The 13,473-nt window shown below is 57.2% G+C and overlaps 1 protein-coding gene across 2 annotated transcripts in view; it reads right to left on the minus strand.

The window, feature by feature from the left end:
• Positions 1-7,702: 7,702 nt before the first annotated feature.
• OLFM1 (olfactomedin 1) overlaps positions 7,703-13,473 on the minus strand; it is a 38,618-nt gene continuing 32,847 nt past the window's right edge. For both annotated transcript variants that reach the window (XM_086324145.1, XM_086324144.1), the window contains exon 6: positions 7,703-9,394. In XM_086324145.1, the coding sequence (XP_086180271.1) occupies positions 8,720-9,394 (675 nt within the window). In that variant the 3' untranslated portion in view covers positions 7,703-8,719. The remainder of the gene's footprint in view (positions 9,395-13,473) is intronic.

Consider the following 13,473-nt stretch of genomic DNA (forward strand, 5'->3'; position numbering starts at 1 on the left):
TTGCGACCCCAGACTGTCGCCCTCCAGGCTCCTCTGTCCAGGGGATTCTCCAGGCAAGAATACTGGAGTGGGTTGCCATGCCCTTCTCTAGGGGGTTTTCCCAACCCAGGGATTGAACTTGGGTCTCCTGCATTGCAGGCAGATTCTTTACCATCTGAGTCACCAAAGTGGAGATGAAACCTTGAAGGAACCACCAAGGGGGCTCGCAGGCTGGCCTGCTGACCTGCAGCTGCTCTGAGACTGCTTGGAATTAGCCAGTGCGTGCAGGTGCATTCAGGTGCGTGCAGGTGGGAGGCAGCGGGATGCAGGGCACACCGAGGAAAGGTCCCGCAGCCCGCTCCAGCCTACCCTAGCGAGGAACAGCAGAGATGATGCCAGCCTCCGCCTTCCTTGGCCGGGGCCCCGCCTCCCTCCGCTGCCTTGCTGGGTGCCCTCTGCACTGACTCACTGGCCCCCGGGGCTGGGCTGTGGGGCAAGCCCGGATCCTTGCGGGCGCACTGTTCTGGCACCTTCCGCTGCCTGCTGTGTGATGAATAAGTGTCTAGTGACTCACCAGCTGGAGGACAGGCCATGTGTGCTGATGGCCAGCGAGGGCAGGGAGAGCAGAAGGCGGGATCTGGCGCCCCAGTTTCCACCTCTGATCAGCCCCCCGGGGTGGGCAGCCAGACGGCTGAGCAGAGGCGCCACGTGGGGCAAGGGCTCCCCAGGGACCCTCCGCAGGGCTGGGCCTCACCTTGTGTCCAAGGCCCGGCAGCGTCTCCAGATAGAGATGTGCTGTTTAGAACAACAAAGAAGAGCTTCACAGAGACGCAGCCTCCCCGAACCGCTTTAATCTTTGCTGATCTGACAAAATCAGTGAAGGCAAAAAATCCCGCTCAGATTGGATGATGGTCCCTGGGGCGAGCCTTCGCAAACGTGGAGATTAGACGTCCTTGTACACAAACCTTTGGAAAAGCGCTATAAAAGGCAAGGGAATGAGTGTCCATGGCATCGAGCCCATGAATATTCACCTATAGGCAAATTTATGGAAATTTATGTAAATAGTCGAATTTTCAGTGACAGGATCAAACACAGAAAGAGAAAAGCCAAGAAATGGGGCCTAAGTACACAGGGCCCTCAGCCTAGGGTTCAGCTGGGGGTGGGGGGGGATGTTGGGCCATTTAATAACTTGTGTTGGGACAGCTGGGAAGGCTTTTGGAAGATGGTAAAAGTATGGATGTGAGAGTTGGATCATAAAGAAAGGAGCGCTGAAGAATTGATGCTTTTGAACTGTGGTGCTGGGGAAGACTCTTGAGAGTCACTTTGACTGCAAGCAAATCAAAGCAGTCCATGCTAAAGGAAATAAACCCTGAATATTCATCGGAAGGACTGATGCTGAAGCTCCAATACTTGAGCCACCTGATGCAAAGAGCCCACTCATTGGAAAAGACCCTGATGCTGGGAAAGATTGAAGGCGGGAGGAGAAGGGGTGGCAAAGGATGAGGTGGTTGCATGGCATCACTGATTCAATGGACATGAATTTGAGCAAGCTGACCTGGTGGAGGACAGAGCAGCGTGGCATGCTGCTGTCCACTCGCAAAGAGTGGGACACGACTTAGTGACTGAACAACGACAAACCATGGAGCCACCGGGTCTTCCCTGGTGGCTCAGATGCTAAAGAATTTGCCTGCAATGCAAGAGACCCAGGTGAAATCCCTGGGTTTCGAAGAACTCCTGGAGCAGAGAATGGCTGCCCACTGCAGTGTTCTTGCCTGGAGAATCCCATGGACAGAGAAGCCCGGTGGGTTATGGTCTGTGGGGTGGCAAAGAGTCAGACACACCTGAGTGATTGAACACTTTGACTTCATTTTTGCAAAACTGGACCTGCCTTCACATAAACCCTGAAGGTTCCCGCAGCAGAGGAAGGTGAGTCCATTCGTTACAATGGCCTTACTGTGACTCAGAGACAAAGGCTTCAGAAGGAAAAGTGATAATTCCAACTCCATTTACAAAAAGCCCACCAGAACCCAAATCAAGGCTGGCAGACCACACGGCATTTGCAACCCCTTGAGACACAGAGGCCGGCTTCCCGCACAGATAGGAGTGCCCAACATTCGTGTAGGAGAAAACTCTCAGCAGCTGAGCAGAAAAACGTGGGCAAAAGACATGAACTGAGAGTTCCCAGACACATAGAAAAAAAATATTTATTTATTCGGCCGTGCCGGGTCTTAGTTGCGGCATGTGGGATCCAGTTCCCCGACCAGGGATGGAGCCCGGCCCCCTGCACTGAGCGCATGGAGTCTTGGCCCCTGGACCCCCAGGTCAATGTTGCCAGTGGCCTTGAGACAAGTGAAAGATGCCACCCTGACTCTTCATAAGAGAAGCGAAAGTTCAAAGTGCTCGGAGACACCACGTCTTACCTCCCAGGCTGAAAGTCTCCGGAAGGTTTCCCAAGCACCCCACGGGGAAACCTGCACTCTCGTGCTTTGCTTGGAGGAAGGCAAAGGGCGCGGCCTCCGGGGAAGGGAATTCACCAACATTGGGCAGAATAACAGAAGCGTCTGCCCTCAGATCCTTTATTCCAAAGACACAGCACGATACGGGATGTGATTTTACACAAGGTCATTTGCAGTGGATGGTTCTTAAGAACAGACTCTGAGAAACAACCCACACACCCACCGTGGGCTGCTGAGACACACACCTCACGGCGTGTGCATGATGGGATACCCGCGGCAGTGACGACAAAGAGTCCACGTCCCTAACGTCACCTCCAGGCAGAAGTGTGTGACGACAGCGAGATGAGAGTCGTACACAAGCGGGCTTGCGCACCAGCACTGGCCTCTATTCGCTGTTGGGCTCAAAGGACTCTATATCTCGTTCTTACAGCCTGTGAACATAATCTCTAACGGTAGATTTATTGAAGCCAAGCCCTGCTTACAGGAGACCCTTTTAGAAACAATACACCCAGAGGAAATCAAACGGTGATGGTTCCCATGAGAGCCACTCCTCAGTACCGCAGACCTGGGCCACCGAGGAAGGGACAGCTCACCTGCCGGTGAGCGGACCACCTCCTTAACACCTGGAAGGTGCTGCTCGGCCTGGGCCTGCTGACACAGGGCCTCAGACGAATCATGCCGATTCGAGCTCCTGGGCCAGGGACTTGGCCTCGCTCCTCCCGGGCCGGCAGCCCCCAGATCATGCTTCTCTCAGGGAAAGGTGTCGTGTGGCCTCAGGCCACACCCGCACAGGTTTTGGATGAGGACTGGACCCCAGCCCCCTCCCTCCCATTCCAGCCTCTTGGGCCTGCCATGGGGTGGGTGGGGGGACGGCGTGGTCCATTTCCCTCGAGCCCGGAGAAACCGCTCGCTGCCCACCGGCCCGGCCCAGCGGTGACCCAACCACCGCCCACCTTCTCCAGGGACCCCCAGGTCTTCTGACGTGTCCCATGTTGGCCTGGGCTGTGCTGTGGCTGCGGGTGCCCTTCGTGGGTCAGAAGCTCAGTCCTGAGTGACTTTGTATCTGAGGATGTACCTGGCATCTCTCCTATACCTGGCGTGAGGTGTCCACCGTACACTGGCCCTTGCCGGGAGCATCGTGAGCGACTGGACGACGGGGCCTTTGCCATCTGCCTGCGCCGCTGCGGCCGCTGACCTTCGGCACCTGCCTGAAGGGAGTTCAGGGCGGCGGGGGCGCTCTGTGCCCCAGGGACACTGGCGGAACAGCTCTGGAGATGGCTGGATGTTTTCAGGAACTGATTTCGTGACACCAATCCTCGCATCTACTCATATCTAGAGAAGGACTAAATCCCTTCCTGGTGACACCAGCTCCTCGTGACGAACAGAAAAGCTTTTGTAAAATAAGCGCTCGACTGTGTTGAACTCCCCTCGGCACCCAAGCCTCATCTGTTGGCCTCCCCCACGGCCTCTGCGGAGCCGTCTCCGAGCTCTCCGAGCGCCTGCTCCCTGGTCTGCAGCCCCCACGTTGCCCCCAGTAAACCTGAGCTTGCCACTCCCACATTGTGCGTCTTTTTAGTGGACAGAGGTCAAGAGGTGCGGGGAAGCCAGCGTCAAAATCCGCTTCTGAGCGGTGTCGGGGCCCGACCTTTACCACTTACAATCCGGAAACAGGATTAGGTTAGATGTTCCAATGAAAGACAATCACTACCCGCTAACCCCGGCATGTTCAGCTACCTGAAGCATCTTCACCTTCTTTTCCCTTCTCCCGGGTGGAGCTTGGCCTCTGTCTGGAGACCCCGAGCTTCCCCCACCAAAACCATGAGATGCCTCCTTCCTGGTCTCTTGTGAGAGCTCGGCCACCCTCATCGCTCGCCTCCCAGAAACTGCACGGGCATCGTAACTCTGGGAGCCAGAGGTGAATTCCACAGGCAGCTGTGTGGGGTCAGCCATCACAGGCCTCCTTCAGGAAGGACTCTGCGGAGACCAGGAATGTTCCAGGCCCCTCCAGCCACACCCAGGCCTGGGCGTCTCACGCTCTGGCCTCCGGTCCCTCCTGCGGAACTGCAGGGTTTTGATTCCGGGCCAAGCTTTTAATAAAGAAAATTCATCTACAGATGTTCTGCCGTTGGCCAATATATTCAGTTATTGGAACCCGGGAGATTTAGTGGCAAGCCGGTTGTTTTATTTGCTCTCTGGATGAAACCATTTTTCTTGCGTATTTAATATCCTGGAGGAATATTTTTCCCGGCAAATACTCAGAGGGAGACAGCAAATCCATTCTGAAGCCATCAGGTCGTCAGTGTCTCCTGGTGACTCAGAGCACGCATTTGTAGATTTGTTGTCTCCTGCGTCATTAGGAGAAATTAGGATGAGATCGGCCCGTAATTGCAGCTGTAATCACCTAACAATCCTGGTCTGATTGTCCCCGCGCAGATTCCCGCCAAGGAATAAAGTCGGTGGCCTCTTAGGCTGTCTCACTGAAGCTGGGATTTTTCTACGACGAGCCAGCCCCAGGCTCTCTGGCAGAGGACTCTGCACGGCTCCCCCAGAGGTGACTTTGGAGCATGAATGGAGAAGGGCCTCCCACTTCTAAACGATTTAATTGCAGCTCGTCCTGCGGTGGCGGAGGACGTCCAGCTAATGAGGCTGTAATTCAGCTTAGGCATCTCCTACCCGCCCCACCTCGTCAGGGGTCAGGGCATCTGATGAAGGAAACCCAGTCACAGCAACAAGAAAGCAAGAAAGGATTTTTTGGATTATTTTGTCTTGGGCTTGATGAATAAAAACGCCCAAATCTCACAAACATCAGATTTCATTTTCTTGGGCTCCAAAATCAATGCAGACAGACTGCAGCCGCAAAATTAAAAGACGCTTGCTCCTTGGAAGAAAAGATATGACAAAACTAGACAGCATATTAAAAAAGGCAGAGACATTACTTTGCCAGCAAAGGTCTGTGTAGTCAAAGCTATGGTTTCTCCAGTATCATGTACGAATGTGAGAGTTGGACCATAAAGAAGGCTGTGCGCTCAAGAATTGATGCTTTCGAACTGTGGCGCTGGAGAAGACTCTTGAGAGTCCCTTGGACTGCAAGGAGATCCAACCAGTCCATCCTAAAGGAGATCAGTCCTGAATATTCATTGGAAGGACTGATGCTGAAGCTGAAGCTCCAATACTTTGGCCACCAGATGCGAAGAGCTGACTCACTGGAAAAGACCCTGATGTTGGGAAAGATTGAAGGCGGGAGGAGAAGGGGACGACAGATGATGGGATGGTTCGATGGCATCACCAACTCAATGGACATGAGTTTGAGTAAGCTCCAGGAGATCGTGACAGACAGGGAGGCCGGGCGTGCTGCAGTCCATGGGGCTGTGCGGAGTCAGATGCGACTTCACAACTGAACAACGGCAAACCTCACAGAATGTGTTGGGCGTAAGGGACTCAGATGCCGGAAGGAAGCGCAGCCCGGAGTACGGGACGAAGGAAGGACTTAAAGGAACACAGGAGAAGCAATACCCCGTCTGGGGATGGGGAGTGAGAAGCTTCTGGAAGGCGGAACCCTGAGCTGGGGAGGCGAGGATGGATGTGGGGGGCACAGGCGAGGGTGTTGAGGTTAGCCTGGAGGTGGCCTGCTGCGTGGGTCTCACGGGTGGCAGAGGGGGAGGCTGGGGGTGCTGGGGTCAGAGGGGGCCTGAGCCAGGAGGAGGAGGCCTGTCCACCCACAGTGCAGTGTGTGGTCGGGAGCTGAGGGCCCGGTGTGCGCGGAGACCTGGTGCCGGGGCGGGGAGGGTGAAGCGGCCCTGGACCGTTCGAGGCTCCACCCCTCCCCCAGGCTGCCCTGCTGGCCAGCACCCCCACCCTGCACTTTTCCTGGGTCCTCTGACTCTGTCTCTCCCCTCCCCATGGTCCAGGGCCCACCCGATTTCTCACCGGGGTGCTGACCGTGATCCAGGGAAATGCCCAGGAGACCCCGCCAGCAGGTGAGCCCTGGCCAGGGGTCATGCCTGTCCTCCTCGGCGTGTCCCTCACCAGCGGGCTCAGGGGTCGAGCAGTGTGCCTCTGCCCTCCGTCTCATCCCACATTCTCCCGACCACGGACCGGAGCCCAAGGGCATTGCTGTGACCGGCAGGAACTGGCCCCACACCCCTGTGGCCTCCTCGCCCAACCGGCTCCCCGGCTCATCTTGGCGGCTCCAGACTCTGAGGGGCCTTGCAGACAGAGCTGGCCATTCTTGGACACCCTCGTGCCAACTCCGAGGGCACGTCAGCTCCTCCGCTCTCTGGCTCGGGTGCGGTGCCAGCTGGGCCCAGCTTGCGGGGGGCACTGGCTCTTCCCCAGGCCCACACCACTGGCCTGCCGTCCACCCTGCCAAGGAGGCCACGGCTTCGAGCAGAGCAGAGGGCGGGGGCCAGGATGGAAGGCCACCCCTACCTTGACCTCTAGTGCGAAGGCCGCCCTGAACTCCATCTTGTGAAAGGGAGTTCCTTTGACCCATGTCTTCTGTGGACCGTTCAGGTGGCCTGCCAGTGCAGGAGATGTAAGAGACCTGGGTTCCATCCCTGGGTCGGAAGATCCCCTGGAGGAGGGCATGGCAACCCCCTCCAGTGTTTTTGCCTGGAGCATCCCAGGGATGGAGGAGCTACAGTCTGTGGGGTTGCAGAGTCAGACACGCCTGAAGCGGCTCGGCACGCAGGCAGCACGTGCCTCCTCTGGCCACGCGAATCCCCAGGGCACTGCAGAACGCCCCTGTCCTGTGCAGACCTCAGGGTCCCCTCAGAAACGGGGCCCGACCTGGCAGCTACAGGCCTGGCCACGTGACCTGGGCTCCCCTGAGGCGTGAGGGTCTCTGTCTCAGGGGAGTGCAGGTGGGGCTGGCCACTCGTCTCCTGGACCCCCCATCCTCCTAGCAAGCTAACTGGCCAGAGAGGGCCTGGCTTCACCTTTGCCCACTTCTCGGCAGGGTCTTTGCAGACGCCCCCCGCCACATTGGAAGTGGGTGTCTGTCCCAAGTTCCTTCTAGTGGCGGCTTGGAAGAGCCTGTCTGGATGGAGTGGGTGGGACTCCCAGTGGGGCTGTCCTTGGACTGAGACAGGGGTCAGGGGCAGGGACCTCCAGGGCGATTCTTGAATTCCGACCTCTAGCGGGGGCCAGATGCCGAGAGATCCCGTGGGCCTTGTGTCCCAGCCACGCCCTGACCTCCTCCCCCGAGAGGGACACTCGTACTGGAACCCGGCCTCAAAACCCTTCCGAAATGACAAATGAAGCAAACACATCTCCTAATATTTTTATTGTTCCTTAATCGGATGGTACAAAGTTTCCCTCTTTTTTACTTAAAAAATGTACTTTCCGCACACTGCTGCCCACAGGAGCATTTCTTTCCCTTTGGAAACCAGAGTTTCCCGAGAGGAGCCCTTCTCCGTGGTTACACTATTTAAGATAATTTAACGAGAAGAGGGTATTTCCTTTAATGATTATCAACCTCGATCATCTCTACTAGGGAGAACACTGATGTGTGTTTTTTTTTTCTTTTGAGAAACAAAAAACCATCCACTTATTAATCCAAACTACGGCACTGCATTTACAACATTCATGGCATCAGCTAAAGAGATACGTCACCACCTCAAGGGAGCAACAGACGGACACTGCACGATGGGGCTACGGGGTTCGGGGTCCGGACAGCGGGGGTCCACGCGCGCCGGCCGCCGCTCTGGGGCACTAGGCGTGGGTCCACGGGCTTCTCGGAGTCTCAGCACGGTTCATCTAAGACACGACACACGGCTGAGGACGGCGGTGGTGATGAGATGCAGCTACACGAGCCTACGTTGCCCCGCTGTCGCCGAGCACAGCCCGGACGGGGGTGGGGGGCGCTTCAATGAGACACGACACTCACGTCCATCAGGCTGACCACAATCTACGGACAAGTCCATGCTATCCTAACAGTAGGTTGTTCTCGGTGAGAGCTGGCCAACAGTCATCGCCTTATGTCTTGAGTATATTGACCAGAAAGGGGGACCGGGTGGGGCAACCGGGGAGCCCTGGGGCTGTGGTTCCAGCCGTCAATATGGGGGCTTCTTCCCACATCGGGCGCCCTCCGGCTGGAGCTGGAGAAATGTGGGGGCAACGCCTCCCCAGCCCCTCCCCACCCCCGAGACGCAGAGTCCACACTGCTGATGAGTTTTCAAAACGAGCCTTGTTCATCTCACCCACGTTACCCTGGCAGCTGTTCCACAGGAGTTTCCAGGCGGGTGAGGATGCGGAGCCTGGCCCCCCGGGGGCCGGGGCGGGCACTACAGCTCGTCAGACCGGATGACGTGGAAGAGGGTGACGTTGTAGAGGATCTGGTGGCCGTTGTTCCAGGCGTACAGCGCGCGGTCCTTGGGGTTGTAGTCCAGCATGGAGATGTGCGAGTACTTGTTCTGGAAGGGGATGTCGATGTACTCGTAGGTGGAGGCGTTGGTCTGGTAGGCGTAGTGAACCTTGGTGCCGCCCGAGTAGCCGTTGGTGACGTAGAGCGTCCCGCAGATGATGAAGGCCTCGCCGGCGCTGCGCTTTGGGTAGCTGGTGTTCCAGGTCTGCAGGACCTGCAGGGACACCGGGTCCAGCCTGCTGATGACGATGTTGCCGGCGTTCTGGTTGGTGGCGTAGACGGCCCACAGCCCGTTCTCGTCCACCATGAGGTCGATGTCCGAGTGGCCGCCCCAGGCGTAGTGGTACATGTTGTTGTAGCCGGCGTAGTCCAGGCTGCGCGTCTTGAGGATGGTCTCCGTCTTCAGGTCGAACCGGATGACGATGTGACTCTGGAACTTGTTGAAGTAGATGGAGCCGTTGTACACCACCTGCCCTGTGCCGGACCAGGGGTGTGGGAGGCGGTGGGACGTGAAGTTGTCCGTGGTCATGAAGTCCAGCATGGATTTGTACTCGCGGACGAAGCGGTTGTTGTGGTAGCCATCCATGTACCAGACCTGCGGGGACAGCGGACCCGTCAGTGGTGCTGAAGGAGGGGGTCCCCCCACCCCGGGAAGGCACCGCCTCCCAGACTGGGGCTCTGGCGACTCGGCGCCCAGGGCGGGAGTTGGAAGAGAGAGAGCAGACTAAACGAGGTCACGTCCCTCCTCCACACCCACGGGGTCCTTTCGCAGGGGCCGCCTCCCCATAGGGAAGGAGCGTCCAGTCTGGGGAAGGACACTGTGAGTATGGATGTGGGACCCACAGCCTGGCTGTGTGCATGGCCGGCAGGCATCCTCTGCTGTTCCTATTAGGTGGGTGGTGGCAGAACCCACTACAGGCCCCCGAGAGCGTCCATCTGGGTGCCCCCAGGCTGTGGGTTAGCGGGCCATCTGCCTGCTCCCTGCTCTCCCGGGCAAGGGTGCACAGCAGGTGGTCTGCCTCCTCTGGGAAGGCTGGCCCCCATCAGCGCAGGACATCGCCCTCCACAGGATGCTGGGCCGAGGGCACAGCCGCCTGGGCCCGCACGAGGACGCGTGCCCGCAGCACCGGCCAGTCGGTGAGGCTGACCACTCTCAAGGTCACCAGGAAGGGCGACGCTGGGCACCCTGGGGGCACGTGCGTCAGGCCTCTCCTTCCGTGCCGGCCCTCACAGCGGGCCGGACTGACTCACCGGCCCGGTGGGGGGACGTCATTAATTTGGCAGAAGGGATGCTGTGCGTATAGTCACGCCCAGTCCCAGGCAAGTGCCTCTCCCTGAGGAATCTGGGCTTCCCTGGGCTCTGAACGCAATCCAACCACGACAGCACCCCAACGAGGCCCAAGTTAGGGGTTACAGAGGAAGAGCTCTCCCATGATTGCTTAAACGCCAGTTGACTCGAAAAATGTCTAGACTTTGTACAAAACGCTTTAGTCATTTTCAACCAATCTGGGAGCAAATTAGAAAGCAATGCAGTTAGTCAGAGGAAAATCTGCCAGGCTAATGCCATTCCCGGTGCATCTGTCTGGCAATAAGACAGCTGCTTTATCCGTCAAGGGCTCTGCTGGCTGCAGCAGAGATTAAGGATGGGGGAGCTTTCAGACGTGGTTTTACACATGCGTTAAAAATTTAAAAAAACAACAAAAAAACACACCCTTGCTCCTGAGACACCCATTCAACGCTTAGAGACAGATGTGCTTTCTGTTTTTATCAAGATTCAAATACACACAGAGCTGGGTCTCCTCTGAGGCTGTTCATTGTCTTTGGTCTGTAGGAGCAGCCCTCAGTGCTGTGGGTTAGAGGGCACGCGGGGCTGGGTGGGGGTCTGAGAGGGCGCCAGAATTGCACAGATGACAGGTGGGCGCTCCTCTCACACCGCACCTCCTCTTGGTTGCCTCTCAGATGGGGAGCTCACTGCTTCTCTCAAGACTGAGCTCCAGTGACAGCCCCCTCTGCACCTTCTCCTAGCCCCCCTTCACAGCTCTTTGAAGATGCTCCCTTCTCTGCTGCCCCCATGAGTGGTGTGGGACCTGATTGGGTTCATGCGTCCCTGGACCTCTGTCCTGTGGGCAGAGCTGGGTGAAGTCAGCATCCAAGTTTTAAGGACTTTTAAACTATAAAGAAAGCTGAGTGCCAAAGAATTGATGCTTTTGAACTGTGGTGTTGGAGAAGACTCTTGAGAGTCCCTTGGACTGCAAGGAGATCCAACTGGTCCATCTTAAAGGAGATCAGTCCTGAATATTCATTGGAAGGACTGATGCTGAAGCTGAAACTCCAGTACTTTGGCCACCTGATGCGAAGAACTGACTCGTTTGAAAAGACCCTAATGCTGGGAAAGACTGAGGGCAGGAGGAGAAGGGGACGACAGAGGATGAGATGGTTGGATGGCATCACCGACTCAATGGATACGAGTCTGAGTAAACTCTGGGAGTTGGTGGTGGACAGGGAGGCCTGGCGTGTTGCAGTCCACGGGGTCACAAAGAGTCAGACATGACTGAGGACTGAACTGACTGAAAGGCCCTTTCCTCCAATCAGCTGGCCCTCTGGACACAGGGCCCAGGACTGGGCAGATGCAGCTGAGGGCGGGAGGGAGAGTTAGCACAGGCGCCAGATGCTTGCCAGCTAGCTCTCGGCCTGATGGTCTGAAGCCACTGTGAGCCCCTCTGTGTGGAAAGAGAAGCTCATCACGGCCCCCAAAGGCCCTGATGGCAGCAGGTGCCCCACTCCAGTCCTCTGCGTTCACTGCGGTCTCACCTCAGATGCCTTGTCCTCCTCTGCCCGTCCTGCGTCCCCCCGCCCGTCCCGCGTCCCCCGGCCTGTCCTGCATCCCCGCCTGTCCTGCATCCCCACCCATCCCTCATCCCTGCACGTCCTGCATCCCTGCCTGTCCTGTGTCCCCCCGCCCGTCCCGCATCCCTGCACGTCCTGCATCCCTGCCTGTCCTGCGTCCCCCGGCCCGTCCTGCATCCCCACCTGTCCTGCATCCCCGCCTGTCCTGCGTCCCCCCGCCCGTCCCACATCCCCGCCTGTCCTGCATCCCTGCCTGTCCTGCGTCCCCCCGCCCGTCCCGCATCCCCGCCTGTCCCGTCCCCTCCGGGATGCTGCCCAGAACCGCTGAGGCCTGGAACCAGTGTCCTGCACCTGGCTGTGGCCCCTGGGAGCTTTCACACCTGGAACAACCACACAGACCTTGTGGGTGGAGCCGGGTGTGGGCTGGTTACAGCCTCCAGGGGATTCTAACATTTGCAGGGTCCCTGAGACCACCCCTTCCAAACGCCCAGTTTGGAGAGGCCCAGAGGGAAGGGTCTCACCCAGGGTCAGAGGTCAGTCCACCGCACTCGCTGCCCGCCTTCGCTGGGCCACCTCCTCCCAGACCCCCGAGGCCGCCCTCTGAAATGCCCACGTGACCCCACAAATCAGGTTCCGTTTGCAGGCTCCGGTGGGGGGAGACAGCAACCTCCCAGCAGCTCGCTCCCGGGTGTGACCACAGCGCCCGCAGGGTGAACCACCACCACCCAGCAGGATGGCTCGGGCGGACCTGGGGGCTGAGAGCCTCTGGTTCTCCGGGCGCTGGTGACCTCAGGGCCATGCTCCACACAGGCGGAAGCCCCCTGTGCGTGTTGTCCTGCAGGAAGGATGGTGGGGCCCGGGCGAGGAGGCGAGAGCTGAGGGCACACAGGGGTAAGCAGCCAGGGCGACCCCAGGCAAGGGGCACCCAGGGCGGCACTGCAGACAGAAGGGAGGTCCCGGGCGAGTGGGAGGAGGAGCCCCCTCACTGAGGAGTGAGGGGCCCCCTCATTGAGTCTGAGGCCAGCGTGCCCCTCCAGAAGCGCCCCCATCCACGAGGGTCTTCTCTCCAGAAAAAACAAAGCAACCTGCGGATTCTTCCTCGGTAAACACCACGCCTAGAGCAGAGATGCCACACCTAGAGTGGAGGTGGCAACCAGCCCACTTAAAAGATGCTTACTCCTCGGAAGGAAAGCTATGACCAATCTAGACAGCACGTTAAAAAGCAGAGACATCACTTTGTCTAGGAAGGTCCATCTAATCAAAGCTATGGCTTTTCTAGTAGTCATGTATGGACGTGAGAGTTGGGCCATAAAGAAAGCTGAACGTTGAAGAATTGATGCTTTTGAACTGTAGTGCTAGAGAAGACTCTTGAGAGTCCCTTGGTTCTGCAAGGAGATCCAAGCAGTCCATCCTAAAGGAAATCAACACTGAATATCCATTGGGAGGACTGATGCTGAAAGAGAAGCTCCAATACTCTGGCCACCTGATGCGAAGAGCGGACTCTGATGCTGGGAAAGATCGAAGGCGGGAGAAGGGGGTGACAGAGCATGAGATGGTTGGATGGCATCACCGATTCAATGGACATGAATTTGAGCAAACTCCAGAAGATAGTGAAGGACAGGGAAGCCCGGCATGCTGTAGTCCATGGGGTCACAAAGAGTCGGACATGACTTAGTGACTGAACAACAACAACTCTTTTAGTTTTGATACTTAATTCCCATCAGACTGGTTGGTGTATAATTGTTTTGGTAATTAATGATAAGCACAATATCTTTTGACATTTTAAACTGTTTTGAATTATTTCTATAACATTAACTATTCAAGTAA

This window comes from Bos grunniens, chromosome 11 (assembly GCF_055505025.1).
Source record: "Bos grunniens cultivar Pamir isolate PY7600 chromosome 11, Bosgru_T2T1.0, whole genome shotgun sequence".
NCBI classification, from domain to species: domain Eukaryota; kingdom Metazoa; phylum Chordata; class Mammalia; order Artiodactyla; family Bovidae; genus Bos; species Bos grunniens.